The sequence below is a fragment of the Hyperolius riggenbachi genome, chromosome 7 (genome assembly GCF_040937935.1).
Source record: "Hyperolius riggenbachi isolate aHypRig1 chromosome 7, aHypRig1.pri, whole genome shotgun sequence".
NCBI classification, from domain to species: domain Eukaryota; kingdom Metazoa; phylum Chordata; class Amphibia; order Anura; family Hyperoliidae; genus Hyperolius; species Hyperolius riggenbachi.
This window is the reverse complement of record NC_090652.1, coordinates 318,717,154-318,738,902: the sequence shown is the minus strand read 5'-3', so window position 1 is coordinate 318,738,902 and position 21,749 is coordinate 318,717,154. Positions and strand designations below refer to the sequence as shown.

General features: G+C 46.6%; 1 protein-coding gene across 1 annotated transcript in view; it reads left to right on the top strand.

Moving 5' to 3' along the window:
- The window catches only part of LOC137526221 (protein mono-ADP-ribosyltransferase PARP14-like), a 138,059-nt gene that overhangs the window by 62,060 nt on the left and 54,250 nt on the right, over positions 1-21,749 (top strand). The window contains exon 9 of the mRNA XM_068247438.1: positions 6,675-6,756. Within this exon, the coding sequence (XP_068103539.1) occupies positions 6,675-6,756 (82 nt within the window). The remainder of the gene's footprint in view (positions 1-6,674; positions 6,757-21,749) is intronic.

Genomic DNA, 21,749 nt, shown 5'->3' with positions numbered 1-21,749 from the left:
GTAACCACCCACCGAGCCACCGAGGGGCGGACCTGAGGGGGGAACTAATCACACTACATGTGGGAGAAGGTGGAACAAAATCCCACCCACTCCCCTTCTACCCGGCAACTGGTGACGCATGCACCGGAATCCGCCACCATACGCCACACTAGATGTAAACAGAGGGGAGGAACGTAGGGAGGACCAATAGGAGCAACGTACTGTCGGTTTGAATGGTAAATCTAATGACAAACAGTAACCACGTATAGCTATCCTATTGCAAATATAGCTAAGTATAACTAATTACATTAGAAGCACAGGCAATCCTAGCACAGGGAAATGTATGAGGAAATAATACAGGAGCACATGTGGATATGTGATATAAAGGGGCCAAAGACATATCATACAATGTTAACCCAATTGGACAGATAAATATCCTCTTCATATATTAAAAAAGTCCCAGACGTGGGGGACACAGGAGGAACACCACCAGGAGGGAACAATAACAAAATAACAGGCATCTCTAAAATGAGAAAATAACTGGAATGGCATGGGATAGGTGATCAACATGCAATCCTCTATAATAAAACCTAAGTGTCCGTGCACTGTCCCTGTAGCGTTGTCCATACTGAACCGCTGTGCGCATGTGTGCAGCACGGACAACGCTACACAGAGATAGCATGGGACCAGGGAGCCGAGTGTGCGGCGGGTCAGCGGGCGGCCAGGTCTGCGGCGGGTGGGTGACATGTGTGCACGGCGGGCGTCGTGCACGCACGGCAGGCGGGTGCGCGCGTCGGGGCGGGTGGGCGCATGCGATACTGCGGCGGAGAGTGGGAGGGGAGTGGAGGAGAGGTGGGAGGTTGGAGGAGAGGAGGTGGGAGGGGAGGGGAGGAGAGGAAAGGGGAGGAGAGGAAAGGGGAGGTGGGAGGGGAGGAGAGGAAAGGGGAGGTGGGAGGGGATTCCACACAGACCTAGAGCCCGTTTTTAAACGGGCTTAGGCCACCTAGTATATGAATAATATTGAATGAATAATATTGAATGAATGAAAGGGTGTAGATTTCAATCACCATGGTCCTGAAGTAGTTAATGTTGTATACTGTGCCTCGTATACCCTTCCCCTACCTTAGCCACAGAAGTACCCACTGTACAACAATGTGGCCACGTTGCACTTCTGTCAGCTCTGATCTTCCCTCCTAGCTGACGAGAACTGATGCTTGCAACATTCAGACACGCTTATATAGGTAGTTGTGATACACAGACAGCTGACAAACTGCGCTCTAGAAACATGGAAATCAAGGCAAGTATTTTGCCAGGTGTCTCCATATTCCACCCCCTGTATGTTTATTTTAAATTACAGTTTGAATAAAGCTTTTAATGCCCCCCCCCCCCCCCCCCCATGGTATAATTAGTGGTATATTCAATAAATCTTAACTGACATCCATCCAATCAGTGGTGCTTATCACAAGCTGGTGATCACAAGTAAGTCATGAATGATCATTATTGTGATCACGAGGTCGTAATCGGCATTAGTGATCGGCTCTCGATCGCACTCGTGATTGAACTTGTTACCCAACTCGTGATCTCGAGTTACTCTTGATCAATAGTCGGTATGCGTGATTAAAACCCGCTGACTTTAGCGGTTAATAGCAAAGGAAAAAGGTATACCTTTATATGCGGTAAATGACAGTTCATGTATTTGCTGCATTTAAAGAGACTCTGAAGTCTCTTTAAAAAAGTCTTTATTTTATAAATATGTTTATTGTGTTATCCCTAACTAAACTGCTGCATCCCCGCCGCTCTGCGCTATCTACATCCCCCCAAACTCCCCGGGGGGCAATCCGGGGAGCGCTTCCGTGTGAGGCGGGGCTATGAGCTGCAGCTCTGCCTCACAAGCGTCTGTCAGCCCGGATCTCCGCCTCTCCCCGCCCCTCTGTCTGCCTTCGCTGAGAGGGGTGGGGAGAGGCAGAGATCCGCCGCTGACAGACGCGTGTGAGGCAGAGCTGCAGCTCATAGCCCCGCCTCACACGGAAGTGCTCACGGCAGCAAAATCCACGACCAATAAAGTTGTGGATTTTGCGGGGGAGAGGTAGGGGGGAGTTAGGGGGAATTTAGATAGCGTACTGCGGCGGGGGTGCCGTGATTTAGTTAGGGATAACATATTAAACACATTTATTAAATAAAAAGTCATTATTTTAGAGACTTCAGAGTCTCTTTAAATGTATACTTTTTTCCTTTGAAACTTTGATGTTTCTATCATGTAAGGGGGTTTTGCTATTAACTAGTAAAGTCGGCAGCTTTTTAATCATGAATCGTGAGATGACATGCATGATTACGTGATTACATGCGTGATCAGTGATTACATGCATGATTATGTGATTACATGCGGGATTATGTGATTACATGCATGATTATGTGATTACATGCATGATTAGTGATTACATGCGTGATTACTTGATTACATGCGTGATCAGTGATTACATACGTGATTAGTGATTACATACGTGATTAGTGATTACATGCATGATTAGTGATTACATGCATGATTAGTGATTACATGCGTGATTAGTGATTACATGCATGATTACGTGATTACATGCGTGATTATGTGATTACATGTGTGATTAGTGATTACATGCGGGATTAGTGATTACATGCATGATTACGTGATTACATGCGTGATTATGTGATTACATGCGTGATTAGTGATTACATGCGTGATTAGTGATTACATGCATAAAAACAAGGAACACCAAGAGCCCCAATAGTGTAATATGTACTGGTAAATGGTTACTAGATAGAGTAAATATTAATACTCACAAACCAGGGTTACCATTAGGCAACCACTGTAAAGGCAGGTGGGGAGATTTTCCTGACCCCACTCAGGAATAAGAAGTCGCTCTCTGTAGATGAGAAAAAGGGGGTTCAACCCTCCACCCAGGGTGGCCTCAATATTATGCAGGAGAACAGAGGCGCCAAAAGGATAAAAGGAAGCTAAATGAGCTTAAAAACCAAATTCTTGGTAAATAGAGGAGGTAGTGGTGGACTTACCTCCTCCAAGTAGACACACAACGACTGTAGTAAAGACAGTCAATATATTTTATTTATGAACTCCAAATATGCAACGCGTTTCGCAGGTTTGATCCCGCTTCATCAGGCAATAACAACGGAGCAATAGCATATGTGGTCAGTAGAAGAGCCAGAGCATGATTATGTGATTACATGCATGATTATGTGATTACATGCATGATTATGTGATTACATGCTTGATTAGTGATTACATGCGTGATTATGTGATTACATGCATGATTATGTGATTACATGCATGATTATGTGATTACATGCATGATTATGTGATTACATGCATGATTAGTGATTACATGCGTGATTACTTGATTACATGCGTGATCAGTGATTACATACGTGATTAGTGATTACATACGTGATTAGTGATTACATGCGTGATTAGTGATTACATGCATGATTATGTGATTACATGCGTGATTAGTGATTACATGCGTGATTACGTGATTACATGCGTGATTATGTGATTACATGCGTGATTAGTGATTACATGCGTGATTACGTGATTACATGCGTGATTATGTGATTACATGCGTGATTAGTGATTACATGCATGATTACGTGATTACATGCATGATTACGTGATTACATGCGTGATTAGTGATTACATGCGTGATTAGTGATTACATGCGTGATTAGTGATTACATGCATGATTACGTGATTACATGCGTGATCAGTGATTACATGCATGATTATGTGATTACATGCATGATTACGTGATTACATGCGTGATTAGTGATTACATGCATGATTATGTGATTACATGCATGATTACGTGATTACATGCGTGATTAGTGATTACATGCATGATTACGTGATTACATGCGTGATTAGTGATTACATGCGTGATTACATGCGTGATTAGTGATTACATGCATGATTATGTGATTACATGCGTGATTAGTGATTACATGCGTGATTACATGCGTGATTAGTGATTACATGCATGATTACGTGATTACATGCGTGATTAGTGATTACATGCATGATTAGTGATTACATGCAGTTATTCGACACAAACCGCACTCGAGTCAGATATCTGTTTCTATTCATGATCGTGATCACGAGTCAGTTTGTAAGTCGGCGGAGTCAGATTTGTGATTGGAGGTATCCGAGCATCACTGCATCCAATGCAGAAGCGTATAGGAGGCCTGTTAAAAGCTTCTGTTAACCACTTTACCCCCGCCCGTACGGATTTCTCCGTCCCTTTTTCCATCCTTTAACCCCCAGGGACGGAGAAATCCGTACTTTCCGCGCTCCCGCCGCTGCCCGCGCTCCCGCTCGTAAACACGCCGCCCGCCGCTAGTAAACACGCTGCCGCCCACTCGCCCGGAGATCAATGAACGGGAAAATCCATTCCCGTTCGTTGATCTAAGCCCCGCAATGATCCGCTGCTCTCCTATGGGCAGCGCGATCATTGTGAAAAAAACCTCACGTGTCCAGCCTCCTTATACTTCCTCCAAGCTTCCGGAAGGAGGCTTGGAGGTCGCATTAAAACAAAAAGTTACTGTGGCCATCTTGTGGCCAAATAGTAAACTACACCCTACACATTTTTCACATACAAATAAATGACTTTTACACAAAAAATTAACTCATTACCCCCCACACTCCCCATTTTTTTTTTTTTTTGTAATTAAAAAAAAATTCAAAAATTTACAATTAAAAAAAATACATAAATAGTTACCTTAGAGACTGAACTTTTTAAATATTTATGTCAGGAGGGTATAACACTGTTACTTTATAAACTATGGGCTTGTAATTAGGGATGGACGCAAAACTGAAAAACATGCACCTTTATTTCCAAATAAAATATTGGCGCCAAACATTGTGATAGGGACATAATTTAAATGGTTTTATAACTGGGACAAAAGGGCAAATACATTTCATGGGTTTTAATTACAGTAGCATGCATTATTTAAAAACTAATGGCCGAAAACTGAAAAATAATTATTTTTTTCCCCACATTTTTCCTATTTTCCCATTAAAACACATTTAGAATAAAATAATTCTTGGCATAATGTCCCACCTAAAGAAAGCCTAATTGGTGGCGGAAAAAACAAGATATAGTTCATTTCATTGCGATAAGTAATGATTACGTTATAGACCAGGGGTCTCAAACTCAATTTACCCGGGGGCCGCAGGAGGCAAAGTCAGGATGAGGCTGGGCCGCATAAGGGAGTTCACGTGTCCCCGCCGCAAAACGAGGGCTGCAGAGCCCCCAAATCGCCCCGGGGGCAATCCGCCAGCATTTCCTGGAAGGGGCAGAGCTTTCAGCTTCAGCTCTGCCCCTCCTGACGTCAATCACGGCGGATCGCCGCCTCTGCCCGCCCCTCTCACTCTTCCTTCACAGAGAGGGGTGGGGGAGAGGCGGCGATCCATTCGGCGATTGACGTCAGGAGGGGCAGAGCTACAGCTGGAAGCTCTGCCCCTCAGCGCAGTCGTGGATGTTTGCGCGGGGGATTTGGGGGTCTGCAGCCCTTGTTTAGCGGCGGGGATGCGGCGGATTACTTGGGAGCACTGAAGCGAACTATAAGGTAAAATGGGCAAATATAGTTCGCTTCCGTGTCTCTTTTGCTTTTGCCGGCAGGCAGGGCCGGTTTAAGCAACAATGGGGCCCCAGAGCAAAATAAACCTGCCCTCCCCCCCCCCCCCCCAACAGATACCCTGGAACAAAAATCGGCATTAAGGGACCTTTTTTGCAGCTGGTATAGTCAGGGTGTGAAGCCCCAATCGGTCGGAGCTCCACATTCTGGCTACCCCAGCCTGCATGGGGGACAAGGAGTTAAAAAGCTTCAGGAGGGGGGACCCCACATAATTTTTAAAAAAAAAATTCCCACACTCTAAACATATAAAAAAAAATTGGGAAAATAGGAAAAAATGCCAGGAATCTTCATACAGCCATATTGCGGCTGTATAGCGATCCCTGGCCAAAGCGCTGCGGCTGCGTATGGACCCCCTGGAAACTCTGTCAGGAAATGTATTGCTCTTTCTTTTGATACATGTAAAATTACACTACCGTTAGGCTTGCTACTAAAAGTGACATTTACCGCATTTAAAAGTATACTATTTTCCTTCGAAACTTTAAAATCGATTTTCTCAAAAACTATAAGGTCTTTTTGAAAAATAGTTTTTTCCTCTTATTCCTAATGATCTCCTTAACATATCCTGCAAATTTAGGGTTTCTAGCATTTAAGGTGGATTTGCTATTAACCATTAAAGTCGGCGGGTTTTTAAATGTGTATTTTTTTCCTTTGCAACTTTAAAATCGATTTTCTCAAAAACTATAAGGCCGATTTGAAAAATTTTTTTTTCCTCTTGTAGCCACTGGGGGGCCCTACAAGCTCTGGGGCCCTGGGGCCACAAAATATTGTATCGCGGGCCGCAAATGGCCCGCGGGCCGCGAGTTTGAGACCCCTGTATAGACGAATGAATGGAAGGAGCGCTGAAAGGTGAAAATTGCTCTGGTGCTCAAGGGGTAAAACCCCTCAGTGGTGAAGTGGTTAATCCCCTGGCTGGGCTCCCTATTGGTCAATTACATTTGAGGTCTGCTGATGTCATTTAAGTCTCTTCCTTGCTGCCTGTTAAATATTTTCTTCTCTATATTTATTTCCAGGCTTTCTCTGATGAGTTGGCAAACTGCACGGAGGGCAGCAGCAGCACAGCCAGCCGTAGTCTGCCAGCCGTGCCGGGACCATGTAAGTCATACAAGCTCATGTCTGGAATAGGAAGGGCTTTGTCACATGGTTACATTGACTTTTCTATGGTTCTCATCCAGTTCTGTATCGTGCCCGACGAAGAAACTTACTTTATTGCAAGCTTTCAAAACTTTATGTACAGCTAGTCATCAAATGTCAAAGGTATTACCTGAATCAATAATGGTTGGTTTCATCAGCAAATATACTTCTATACCAAATATATATATATATGTATATATAAATACACGCACGCACTCACAAACGCTGCTGCACACAACAGGAAAAACAGTGACAGGGGGGAACTTGGTCTGGCTTTAACGTGCTTAAGCTCACCAACTGCGCCAAAGTGTCCCCAATCCTACTATAACCAGGCAGAATTGCTAGACTTCTTTAGCTTTGTAGTGGGGAGTCTGGGGAGTCGGACTATTCCAATAGCCCAAAAGTCAACTAAATGGGAAAAAAAAGGAAATTATACAGAACTCTCGGAACATGTGCAATGCTCATTTGTATGCTTTGACTGCGGTAGAGGTGTGCGTGGTTACACACTGTCACAGGGGAAAATAATACATACTAGGGGATGAGCAGCACAAACTAAATTCTATGCAATTCTATGCAAAGCATGCAAGTGTTTGCTGTTTTCATGCATCTGATTATATATATATATATATATATAATTTTTTTTTTGTTTTCCAATAATACTGGTTTGTTCTTCTGAGAGACCCACACTGCCACTTTTTTTTATAAATTGTTTATAAGAGTTTCGAGATACTGGACGCCTCCACTAGTGTTTTGTTCTAAGTTCTTACACCCTTGCAGGGGGTTACAGTTTTTTAGTTTTTTTCCTGAAAAACTCCAAGAGACTGACCAACCAGTTCCTGAACGGCTGGAAAACCGAGCGGGGACAGTTATTTCCCTTTGATGGTGGTATTTTCCATTGACTTTTTGTGAGTATAATCCATTCTTTCTCATCACACCATCTCATACCCAGCAATACTGCAGCATTGGGCTTCTGGTCTCTCTCATTCTTTTAGACTCTCGGAGGCTACGACTGACAAGAAACCACCCCCTTATTACTCAATAGAGCCTTCCCACTTCTCTCTCAGTGCTTGTAGAGAGATAAATGAGAAACACTGAGAGCCCAATATAGTGTAGTATGTATTGGAAACCGTGGATAAATGTAAGTGTGAGATGAATATACTCACAAACATGGGTTACCTCTTAGGCAACCACTGTAGATGCAGGTGAGGAGATTAGACCTGTCCCCACTTAGGATTAAGATGTCGCTCTCTGTAGATCAGGAAAGTACAATAATACAATACAATAACATTTGTAAAGCGCTTTTCTCCCATAGGACTCAAAGCGCATAGCTGTGTCTCAGATTAATACAGGGTTTCAGGCTGGGTTGTGTTACAGAGGAGATAGTCAGATGTTCATGAATGCCGGACTGAAAAGGTAGGTTTTCAGTTTAGACTTAAATGCTTCCAGGGATGGGGCTGTCCTGATTGGGTGTGGCAGGGAGTTCCAAAGTGTAGGGGCAGCATGACAAAAGGCTCTGTCTCCAAAGGTTTTGAGGTGGACTCTGGGGGTGACCAAGGTGTTACGTCCTTTTGATCTAAGATTGTGGGGTGTGTGATGTAGTTGCAACAAGTCCTTCAGGTATCCAGGGCCCAGATTGTGCAAGGATTTGAATGTCAGTAAGCCAATCTTAAACAGAATTCTCCATTTTATCGGTAGCCAGTGGAGTGAGCTCAGGGTTGGTGTTATGTGGCAATGGCGGGGTTGGCTCGTTAACAGCCTTGCAGCGGCATTCTGTACTAATTGCAGGCGGCGTAAGTCTTTCTTATGCAGGCCTGTGTAGAGGACGTTGCAGTAGTCTAACCTTGATGTGACGAAGGCATGAACTAGGGTTGGAAGATCCTCTGAAGGAATTAGGTGTTTAATCCTTGCAATATTCCTTAGGTGAAAGAAGGAATGTTTCACAACAGCTGAGATTTGATTCCTGAAGCTTAATTTCCCATCAATCAGTACTCCCAGGCTGCGCACACAGTCTGAGTTGTTCAGGTCTGAGCTCCCTATCCTTAGCGGTGTTGGTTGAGACTGGAGCTGCTTTGCTGTTGAGCCCTGGCCCTCGATAACAAGAACCTCAGTTTTGTCAGCATTAAGTTTTAGCCAATTCTTATTCATCCACTCCTGAAGCTCAGCTAAGCATGCGTTTATTTGTGGAGTAGGGTCTGTGACATCAGGTTTGAATGACAAATATAGCTGGGTGTCATCAGCATAGCAATGATATGTCAGGCCATGTTTTTGTATGATTTCTCCAAGTGGCAGCATGTATATGGTGAACAGTAAAGGGGATAATATTGCGCCCTGAGGTACACCGTATTTTAGTGGTACAGGGTTGGAGAGGAAGGGCCCTAAGGCTACCCTTTGTGTTCTGCCAGCCAGGAAGGAGTTGAACCACCGGAGAACAATGCCATCTATGCCACAGTACTCTTGTAGCCTGTTGAGTAAGATTTCATGATCGACTGTGTCAAAAGCCGCTGAGAGGTCGAGCAAAATCAGGATGGAACATTGACCCTTGTCTCTTGCAATGAGCAGATCATTGCAAATCTGGGTGAGGGCTGTTTCACAACTGTGATATTTCCTGAAACCAGATTGAAGAGGGTCAAGGATGTTGTTTCTGGAGAGCCTGGCTTCAAGTTGGAGGTAGACAGCCTTTTCAATAACTTTTCCCAGAAAGGGGAGGTTTGAGACAGGTCTGTAGCTGTTTAGAGCATCTGGGTCTAAGGATGGTTTCTTGAGTAGAGGCCTGACGATTGCTTCTTTCAGAGTAGAGGGAAACCACCCTTCTTGTAAGGAGCCGTTGACTATTTTGTGGAATGCCGGTGTAAATAGTTCAGGGCATTTCAACATGAACTTAGTGGGGCCAGGGTCCAGATCGCAGGTAGTCCGGCGAAGGTTTGAGAGGATATCCAAGATGTCTTTTTCAGTGATTACCTTAAAGTCAGACCATGGTGGTAGGCTATTTTTGCACCTGTTATATGGCTCTGCATGGGTTTCTGGGGCTGTGAATTGAATGGCAGATCGTATGGAGGAGACTTTGAGAAGAAGTGGGCAAATTTCTCGCACAGTTCCTGTGAAGGTCTGATGCTGGATTTCCTGCAAGATGGATTGCAGAGACTGTCAACCGTGCGGAAGAGTCGGGCAGGTCTGTTGGCTGCATTTGCAATTTCGTGAGACAGGAATAAGGACTTCTGTTTGTTAATCATCGTTTGATATTTTTTCAGGTGAGCAATTAGGGAAAGTTTGTCATCAGGAGACTGATGTTTGCGCCACCTTCGTTCCAGTCTGCGTCCCTGTTTCTTTAGTTCCTTTATAGAGTTGTCAAACCAGCGAGCGTGATGTAATGGTGCGGAACGTTTAATCTTTAAGGGAGCTATGGCGTCAAAAGCGGCTGAGACATCGTGGTTATATTTAAGGACCATGGATTCAAGGCCGAAGTTGTGATCTGTCAGTCCACCTAGATTGAGGCTGTTCTGAAGGTGTTGGGGTGTCAAACCTTTCAAGGAACGATATTTTATTAGTTCTTTCACTTGGTGTTTTGTAGCCGGTGCTGTAAAGGAGAAGTGGACAGTGTGGTGGTCTGACCAAACTACTGGATCAATTTCCACATTGGATATTAGGAGTTCTGAATGGAAAATGAGGTCCAAAGTGTGTCCTTTTTTGTGGGTAGGGAGGTTGACGGCTTGAGAGAAGCCCAGTTCATTCATGGAGAGAAGTAGCTCAGTTCCAAATTGGGAAGAGTGTGTATCGACCCATGCGTTAAAGTCTCCAAGAATTATCCACCTAGGGTGTTTCAGTGTTATGCAAGATACAAGTTCTGCTATTTCCTTGAGAAAAGCTGAGCCAGCGTCAGGGGGTCGGTAGACAAGCAGTATGTTTATTTTTTTTCCAGCTGAGAGCTGGGCTGCTAGACATTCAAAAGAGTGGGTGGGGGCTACAGCAAGGGGTTTAATATTCAAACTGGATTTGAAGCACAGAGCTAATGGCCCATACTCACGAGGGACTTTTGTCGCCTCAACACGCGGCGCGCGCGTGTTGCGGCGACAGGTCGCCCGTGAGTATGGGCCGTCCCACGCGCGCGCACCCCGAACTGTCGCCCGTCGCTCATGTCGCCATGCGATTGAAAGTTTCAATCGCATGGCGACAGTCGCCGCCGCACCTCCCCCGCAACTGTCGCTAGTCCGCGTGAGTACGCGGACTAGCGACAGCAACCTCCATTGTGGTAAATGGAGCTTCCGGCGGGGGGAGGAGGAACGTCGGCGACAGCTTCCGTCTCGCCGCTGGTCCCTCTTCCGCGTGTGTACGCGGAGGGACCTGGCGAGGAGCTGTCGCCGGCCTGTCGCCCACACGCTCACGTGTGCTGGCGACAGGCCACTTCTGCAGCCCGTGAGTACGGGCCATAATCCTCCGCCCTTGCGGTTTTGCCTTTCACAGTGTAAAACTGAGTAATTGTCTGGTACCGCAGCTGCGAGAGTGGGTCCTGAGTTCTGATCCAACCATGTCTCTGTAATTAAAGCTAGATCTGAAGCCTCTATTAGATCATGAATAACTGCTGTTTTGTTGTTTATGGACCTGGCATTGCAGAGTACTGCTTTAATGTTGTTTCCCTTAACTTTGAGGTCTGTGTTCCTAGCTCCTGGCTGGGGGTTGTAATCAGGAGTGTGGCAGCTGTCTCTGTTATCTGGGTCCTTTACTGATACAGCTGATTTATAGATATGTGATGATTGCTTTGGCTTTGATTTATGGGTGCCTGCACCTCCTCCCCTCTTCCCCCGCCTTGTTTTCTTGAGAATCCCAAAGGATTTTAGAGGGGTAATCAAAGCAGAATCTATTTGTAAGAGTTTCTTGGGAACAGAGGTTGCAATATAGATAAGCATCTCAGCTGAGTATTTTAATGGTGGCATTTGGACAGCTGATAGACACCCTGCTGAGATCAAAGGGAAGGGGTATTTTGCAAGCTGTACTTCAAAAAGAAAAAAAAAAAAAAAAAAAAAGGAGATGCTCCAGATTAAAACAAATTAAGACAGTTCCTTGTTTCAATTTAAAAAGTTTGGAATAAATGTAGAAATAGGAATAGTCATATAACATAGAAAGCTCACAAGGTGTTTTTTTGCCATTTCCGTTACTTACAGAAGGGTCAGGAGCTGAGGGTTGAAGAAAGTTGAAGAATTTCAAAGTTTGAGGTCAGCTCCTAGCAGGCTAGGCATTTTCAGTCCAAGTCCAATTTTAATCCAGTTTAAATCTCAGCCATCCAAAGTGATCCATAATTTCTGATGAGCTGTAGTTGTTGCCAGAGAGGTGATGCATAGGATTCCTCTGTATTTTTGGTCCTGTCCATGCCCAAATGTATTTAAATAGTCAAATTTCTGAGACAAGATGTGGAGCAGCTTGAGAGAGCTGCAGCCCAGCTTGGGCGCGCTCAGTACAAGTAGGGGTAGGTCCAGGGTCGGACTGGGACACTGGGGGCCCACCAAAGAAATTTCAACCTGGGGCCCACATGTCCCATGATTGCAGTGAAAAAAGGGTCGTGACCATGCACCGGAAGGTGGGCGTGGTCATGATGTATTATGGACAGGGACAAATGTACATGATCTTAGCAGCATTTTAATTCAGAGACACTGCTGCCCAACAAAACTTTGCAGAGTCCCCTCCTTCAATATAAAGTAATGTCCTACTTTGCAGAGGTTGCGACCGCAGAGGTTGCGACCACATCGGGGCCCTTGGGCCAAAGGGGCCCCGAAGCGCCCTCCCTCAACTACAGTATTACCTCTCTGTTGGTCCTGTGCTCATAATAATCACTTCTATAGATACTTTGAACGGTGGTAATCATTAACAAGCTATTTCCAATCCCCTTCTTGCACCTCGGACACTGTAGTTGCCATTGGCAGGTTTTGGTGCGTCGTATCAATTGTTATGTATAGAGTGCTTGGGGGGCCCCACTGTAAAATTTGCATCGAGGCCTACAGCTCCTTAGCTACGCCACTGCTCTCAGCATGAGTGATTACAGCACTGAGAAGAGAATTTTCGTGCTGCAGGCAGCAATTGGAGCTCTGTCAGACAAGGAAGGGGGGCCCACCAGAGACCAGGAGGTGAGGCCCACCGAGGGAAAAAACTGTACTACTGTGGCCCAGTCCAACCCTGGGTAGGTCACCCCTCCACCAGGGCTGGACACAGTATTATCGTAAGAGAACAGAGGCGCCAGCAGGATAAAAGGTAATAAAAGTTTTACATTTTGCTGGGAGGCAGTGGTGGACTTACCTCCGGAAAGCAGACTCAAAATACTGTCTGAATTAAACAAATACATTTATTATTGGTACTCCAAAAGATGCAACGCGTTTCGCAGGCACAGCCCGCTTCATCAGGCAATACGATAGGGGGCTAACAGTAGCACGAATAGTGCCTCATTCCACCCCACTCCCCCTTAATTTTACGCACTTTTCGGAGTCTTGGCAAGGCTTCGGAACTCCTGAGTGCTTCTAAAGACCGGTGCATCCATTCTGTGCTTGCTCGAGCTCGGTCTAGCATGTGTGCATTACGGATCCGCTCGTCTTCAGATGTTTGGATGTACTCAGGGACACAAATACTTTTTTTACCTGCATATTTGACCTGCAGGTCCAGTAACTTCAGCAGGGACGGTGTTGGAATGAGGACATGGAGAGGGGATCTTTAAGGCTCTATAAGATCCAGAGCCTTCCCCAGGGGCATTCCTAGGGTCTTTGGAGATCGGGGGAACCTGTGGGCACTAGGTGGGGGGTATATGCGGCAAAAATGGAACATGCGGTGGGTGGGCGTGGCCATGGGTGGGGCCAAATGTACATGAACTTAGCAGCGGTATAACTATAGATAACAGGCTTGCCCTTCAAAATATTGGATGGATGGAGCCCCCTGTCCTTTATTTAGATAATTTACAATCAGTATAGGCATAGATCAAAGCTGTATACGCACATACAATTTTGATCAACCATTGACCAATTTTACCACCCCATGCAGTAAGTGGGCCAACAGACAATGAATTTGATGAACAGAGCTAAAATTGGCTAATCAAAATTGTATGTGTGTACCAGGCTTTACAGCTAATACTGTACATACTGAAAGTAGTAGAGATCAGCATACAATACATCTGGTTTACAATCAGTAAAGGCACAGAGTAACACCTTATACAACCCAGTAGTGAGTGACAGGCACCCCCCAGGTTAGGTACTGAGTGACAGGTGCCCCCAGGTTAGGTAGTGAGTGACAGGCACCCCCCAGGTTAGGTAGTGAGTGACTGAGACCCCCAGGTTAGGTAGTGAGTGACAGGTGCCCCCAGGGTAGGTAGTGAGTGACAGGGACCCCCAGGTTAGGTAGTGAGTGACAGGTGCCCCCAGGGTAGGTAGTGAGTGACAGGGACCCCCAGGTTAGGTAGTGAGTGACAGGTGCCCCCAGGTTAGGTAATGAGTGACAGGGACCTCCAGGTTAGGTAGTGAGTGACAGGGACCACCAGGTTAGGTAGTGAGTGACAGGCAGCACCCCCCAGGTTAGGTAGTGAGTGACAGGCGCCCCCCAGGTTAGGTAGTGAGTGACAGGTGCCCCCAGGTTAGGTAGTGAGTGACAGGGACCCCGGTTAGGTAGTGAGTGACAAGCGCCCCCCAGCAGCAGCCCAGCATCAGACCTCAGGATCAGCTGGCGACCCGACCAATTAGAGTGGACGCACGGACGCACCACGCTGTATATGCGGAAGTGATGTCACTTCCGCATATTAGTGCGGTGTCCGCTAGGTCCTAGCGCCCGCACTAGTGGTCGCCGGCTGATCAAGGTCTGATGCTGTCAGCGACAGCCGGGGAGACAGCGGGGCACCCCAGTAAATAGGGCTACAGACGTCCATGGCCTTCCCTCTACCTAGGCAAGTGTCTCTTTTTTCTGGCAAAGTTCAGATTCACTTTAAAGCTAACTGAGCAGTGAATTTAAACAAAATAATTAAATTAGGGAGGTTCATAAAGGTGCCGTTGGAAGTCCAGGGATTGGGGAGAACACCAATACTTACCTGCAGGGTGCTGATCCTGTGGCCTCAGTAATATACGCCATCTTCTCCACCTGACCATCCGCTTCTGCCGGCATTTGTAATATCTGGTGGGGTCGCCCGCGTGCTGTGATGCATGCTGGAAGGTGTAGCCCAGGAGATGCGAGTACAGAGGTGATCTCACATCAGGGGAGGTGATCTCGCATCAGGGGACTACATCTCCTGGCATGCATTGCAGTGTGTGTGCAGCCATGCCAAGTATTAGAAATGGAGGCAGAAGCTGACGGTCACGTGAAGGAGATAGTGCATGTTGCTGGGGTCAGAAGGGCAGCACCCTATATATAAGTGATGCTGCTGTACCCCAACAGTATGAATTCATTTTGAGCCTCTCTTATGGGGAGGTTTTGTTTTTTTTTGGTTTAAATCCACTATTTGAACTGAGCGCGCCCAGCCGGGCTGCAGCTCTCTTAAGCTGCTCCAGACCTTGTCTCAGATTTCTACACCTTTAAACCGATTTGTGCTGAAACTGGTCCCAAAATACAGAGGAATTCCACCCACCACGACTAAGGCTACAACTACAACCAACCAGAACAATCGGATTACTTTGGATGGCAGAGATTTAAACTGGATTGAAATCCTCCATGAAGCCTACCATTCCTGAACACACCAAGCTTTCTAACAGCTGACCTGAAACAAGACCTTCAACCTCTCTGAAGACTTGATTTCCTGTGATTGCCCTCACTCCACCCTGTGAGTAATCCTTTATCCATTATCCAAGGCATATGCACCAAGTGACTATATTCCACATTTATGTTATCATTTATCATCTAACTCTAAAACAAGGAACTTTACTTAAAATAAATCTATGATCCAACTCTGTGTAGGAAGAAAGCATTTTGCACAGATCCCCTTTGATCTCAACATGATTCCAGAAGTACAAGCTATCTGAACAAGTCTATTGTCTCTAATGTCAACATACAAATACTCATCAAAGGATCTTCTCTCTGCCTGCCCTCCCAAGAAACAATTACAAATTAACACCTCACTAGCTCTCCTCTTAAAATCCTCTGGGATACTCAGGAAACGCAGAAGGGGGAGGAGAGGTAGTGGATCCAAGTCTAAAAATCATAGCTGTCCCCAGGAAAGCTCAATCACAGCCACACTCTGCAATGCCAGATCGATAAATAATAAGACTGCAACTATACATGACCTAATAGAGCTCTCTGATTTGACCTTTTTGACAGAGACCTGGCTTGGGAAACATGCAGGCCCAACTCTTGAAGCAACCGTGCCGACCAATTATTCAGTCTTGCACTGTGAGAGACAAGACCACAAGGGTGGGGGTTGCCATATGCTTCAGATCCTCTTTGAACATAAGGCCTCTGGCCATAGGCCTCACTGAAATCTTTGATTGTCTTGCAGCCCAACTCTCAGCAGAGATAAACATCAACATATTGCTCATATACCGCCTGTAACGATTGGTGTCAGCAAGAACAGATTTTCTGATTATTGGTGATCTGCAGAATCACCAATAATACAGATGTTATACCTGATCATGTGGTGATCTGCAGAATCACCAATAATGCGAGTATAGCGAGACACAGGACAACCAGATGTAAAGATAGGTGTTTGGTGCAACAGTAATACAGATAGAGATACCTACTCCGACAGAGGAGCTGGTAGGGGGAGATATCTCTAGCAGGTGATTAAGACTGTACTGCAGCTATCAATAACCTGAGGAGCAGGTGATTAAGACTAAACTGCAGCTACTAATCACCTGTGGAGCAGGTGATCAAACTGTACTGAGAATCCCTCACCAGGGACTAGGCTCCCTGGTGAGGGCAGGAGAGTCAGACAAGCAGATTCGGCAACAGACAGACAGACAGACTTTGGGATCTGACTAAGGTCTGAGTGCTAACACGTAGCATTTGCAACAGCAGACTAGGAGCAACTGACAGGCAGGTCCTATATATACTGAGAGCGCTCCACAGCGCCGCCCCAGTCATTCAGCCAATCAGGAGCACTGCTGGAGTCAGCTGACCGGCCGATCAGCTGACTCCCCTTCTATTCGCATAAAGTTCCTGTCGCCTGGTGCACGCGCGCGTAGCCCTTAGTCTATGTGCAACTGAGGTACCAGGCAAAACTCCAACATGTAACTGCGCGGTGGAGGCCGCCGGCTGAGATGCGGAGACAGCCGCCATGCCGCTCACCGCTGCGGCGGCATCTCCGCTATCTATTACAGTAACCCCCCCCCCCGAGGAGTGGACCCCGGACACTTCTTACACGGCTTCTTCTTTTTTAGATCCTCGGCATGCATGCGGCAATCCGGCACCCAAGTTCTCTCCTCCAGGCCATACCCCTTCCAATGGACCAGATACTGTACAGAATTCTGCACTAATCGAGAATCTAAAATCTTCTCGATCTCATACTCAGGTTGGCCATCAATCATCACAGGGAGGGGGGGGAGAGAGTAATCCACAACTTACAGCAGGCTTCAACAAAGAAACATGAAATGATCTCACACCTCTCATGCTGGCTGGGAGATCAATCACATATGTCACGTCATTAATCTTTCTGGACACCGGGTATGGGCCTACAAATCTGGGTCCTAACTTAGGTGATGGTTGCTTTAATGCCAGATGCCGAGTAGACACCCACACCATGTCTCCTGGGGAAAACTTCCACTCAACAGACCGCCTTTTATCCGCCTGTTTTTTCTGCGTCTGAAAGGCTTTTCCCAGATTCCTTTTTACAAGCTCCCAAATTTCCTTCAATGCCCTTTGCCAATCTTCTAGAGCCAGAAAAGGAGAAGATGCCACTGGTATAGGAGAGAATTTGGGAGACCTCCCCGAAACCACCTGGAAAGGAGAAAAACCAGAAGAGGAACTCATCAGATTATTATGCGCAAATTCCGCAAATGGCAGGAACTTTACCCAATCTGACTGCGCATCTGCCACATAACACCTGAGAAATTGCTCCAGGGACTGGTTAACCCTTTCGGTCTGTCCATTGGTCTGTGGGTTGTAGCCTGATGAAAATGACAGGTCCATACTGAGCTGGTGGCAAAAGGCTCTCCAGAATTTAGATACAAACTGGACTCCCCTATCTGACACCAAATTCTCCGGAATGCCATGCAGCCGGAAAATGTGCTGGATGAAGAGATCAGCCAATTCCTGGGCCTTCAGAGGGACAAAATGAGCCATTTTACTGAACCTATCAACTACCACCCAGATGACCGTCTTGCCCTCAGACCTGGGGAGTTCTCCTACAAAGTCCATAGACAAGTGAGTCCATGGTTCATTTGGCACCGGTAAAGGTTGTAGCGTACCTACTGGTGCTTGACGAGAGGGCTTATTTCTGAAACACACAGAGCACTCTCTCACAAACTCTTTGCAATCAAGTGCCAATGAAGGCCACCATACACATCTGGCCAGTAGGTCCTGAGTTCGAGCAGCCCCGGGATGCCCTGCATTCTTATGGGCATGGAACAATTGTAAGAGTTGTAGGCAAAAGGGAAGTGGCACAAACAGAACCCCCTCGGGCTTCCCTTCTGGAATATCTTGCTGGTAAGGCCCTAGGATAACCGCCCAATCTTCCCAGGTTTCCGTGGCTGCCACCACCAGTCTTTGAGGTAAGATGGTCTCAGGGGTTGATGGCTGAACTGTCTCGGGCTCAAAACACCTAAATAATGCATCTGCTTTGACATTCTTACTTCCCGTGTGTATAAGTAATGACAAACCTGATCCTTGAAAAGAAAAAGACCAGCGAGCCTGTCGGGGGCTAAGTCTTTTGGCCCCTTCGATGTACTCCAAATTTTTATGATCAGTATAGACCGTGATCGTATGTTCTGCCCCTTCAAGGCAATGGCGCCATTCTTCAAAGGCTAACTTAATGGCCAATAGCTCCCTATTACCAATATCGTAGTTCCTCTCAGCTGGAGAGAACCTACGAGAAAAGAAGGCACAGGGATGTAGTTTGCCTTGAAGGCCAGAGCGTTGAGACAGCACAGCCCCAACCCCAATCTCCGATGCATCCACCTCAACAATGAAGGGGAAGGTGACATACACGTGTCTCAAAATGGGAGCAGAACAAAATAACTTTTTCAGCGTAGCGAAGGCAGACTGTGCCTCTGCTGTCCAATGGTAAGTGTCAGCCCCCTTCTTGGTAAGGTTGGTGAGGGGTGACACTACAGAAGAAAACCCTTTGATGAACTTCCTGTAGTAATTGGCGAAGCCAAGAAATCTTTGGAGTGCCTTCAATCCCACAGGTTGAGGCCACTCCAATACAGCAGAGACTATTTCAGGATCCATGGAGAGACCTGAAGTGGAAATAATATATCCCAAAAAAGGGACCTTAGTGACTTCAAAGAGGCATTTCTCTAACTTCGCATACAACGAGTTCTGCCTCAATTTTCTTAAAACGAACTTCACATGTTTCCGATGTTCTGTTAGATTGGGTGAGAAAATCAGTATATCGTCAAGATATACTAGCACAAATTTTCCCAGAACTTCCCTAAAGACTTCATTGATCAACTCCTGGAAGACGGCAGGGGCATTACACAACCCGAAGGGCATGACCAGATACTCGTAGTGCCCATCGGGTGTGTTGAATGCCGTCTTCCATTCATCACCGTCCCTAATGCGTACCAGGTTGTATGCTCCTCGTAGGTCTGGCTTAGAGAAGATACTGGCATTGGTCACCTGAGCAAACAAATCGTCAATCAAAGGCAGTGGATAGCGATTTTTCACTGTGATCTTATTTAACCCCCGATAGTCAATACAAGGTCGGAGCCCACCGTCCTTTTTCTGTACAAAAAAAGAACCCAGCCCCTGCTGGTGACCGGGAAGGATGGATAAAGCCCTTGGCCAAATTTTCCTTAATGTATTCCTGCATAGCCAGCTTCTCTGGCCCCAACAGATTATAGAGATGGCCTCTAGGGGGCATACAACCTGATCTTAACTCTATGGGACAGTCGAAACTCCGGTGTGGCGGGAGTTTCTCTGCTGATTTTGGACAAAACACGTCAGAAAATTCTGCGTACTGCACTGGCACTCCTTTCACCTGAACCTTGGTGGCGCAAACAGCAACTTTCTCCAAACAATGATGATGACAATGGGCTGACCAGCTCTGTAGCTGACCTGAAGCCCAGTCAATCTGAGGGGAGTGTAGTTGCAACCAAGGCATACCGAGGATTATGGTAGAGGTTGCCATTTGCAGGACAAAGAACTGTAGTTTCTCCTTATGTAGAACCCCTATATTACACAACAATAAGGGGGTCTGGGAGAGAGGCTGTCTACACTGTAACGGAGAGTCATCTACCGCTGTGATCAAAATCTGACGGTCTAAAGGAAGTAAGGGAATCCCCAATTTTTTGACAAAGTCATAATCTATAAAATTGGCTGCAGAGCCTGAGTCCACGAATGCCTCTGTGGGCGTGGCCCGACCCTCCCAGGTAATGGAGCAAGGGAGGAGCAAGCGGTTATTATTAGAGATGGGCCGAACGGTTCGCCGGCGAACGGTTCCCGGCGAACTTCGGTGGTTCGCGTTCGCCTCCCGCAGGCGAACGTTTCCGGAAGTTCGGTTCGCCCCACAATGCACTATGAGGGTCAACTTTGACCCTCTACATCACAGTCAGCAGGCCCAGTGTAGCCAATTAGGCTACACTAGCCCCTGGAGCCCCACCCCCCTTATATAAGGCAGGCAGCGGCGGCCATTACGGCCACTCGTGTGCCTGCATTAGAGAGAGTAGGGCGAGCTGCTGTCTGTCTCTCATAGGGAAAGATTAGTTAGGCTTAGCTTTTCCTGGCTGCATACCTGTTCAGTGATCCTGCCACTGCATACCTGTTCTGTGAACCCACCCACCACTGCATACCTGTTCAGTGATCCTGCCACTGCATACCTGTTCTGTGAACCCACCACTGCATACCTGTTCTGTGATCCTGCCACTGCATACCTGTTCTGTGAACCCACCCACCACTGCATACCTGTTCAGTGATCCTGCCACTGCATACCTGTTCTGTGAACCCACCACTGCATACCTGTTCTGTGAACCCACCCACCACTGCATACCTGTTCAGTGATCCTGCCACTGCATACCTGTTCTGTGAACCCACCCACCACTGCATACCTGTTCAGTGATCCTGCCACTGCATACCTGTTCTGTGAACCCACCCACCACTGCATACCTGTTCAGTGATCCTGCCACTGCATACCTGTTCTGTGAACCCACCACTGCATACCTGTTCTGTGAACCCACCCACCACTGCATACCTGTTCAGTGATCCTGCCACTGCATACCTGTTCTGTGAACCCACCACTGCATACCTGTTCTGTGAACCCACCCACCACTGCATACCTGTTCAGTGATCCTGCCACTGCATACCTGTTCTGTGAACCCACCACTGCATACCTGTTCTGTGAACCCACCACTGCATACCTGTTCTGTTCTGTGGACCCGCCACTGCATACCTGTTCTGTTCAGTGGACCCGCCACTGTATACCTGTTTAGTGAACCCGCCACTGCATACCTGTTCTGTTCAGTGAACAGTTTGGTGTGTCAGTGTGAAGCAGTACCTTAATTACACTACCTGATTGATGTATACACATGCAAGATGTTTTAAAGCACTTTAGGCCTGTCATTTAGCATTCAATATGATTTCTGTCCTTAAAACGCTGCTTTGCGTCAAATCCAGATTTTTCCCAGGGACTTTTGGCGTGTATCCCACTCCGCCATGCCCCCCTCCAGGTGTTAGACCCCTTGAAACATCTTTTCCATCACTTTTGTGGCCAGCATAATTATTTTTTTTTTTCAAAGTTCGCATCCCCATTGAAGTCTATTGCGGTTCGCGAACTTTAACGCGAACCGAACCTTCCGCGGAAGTTCGCGAACCCGGTTCGCGAACCTAAAATCGGAGGTTCGGCCCAACTCTAG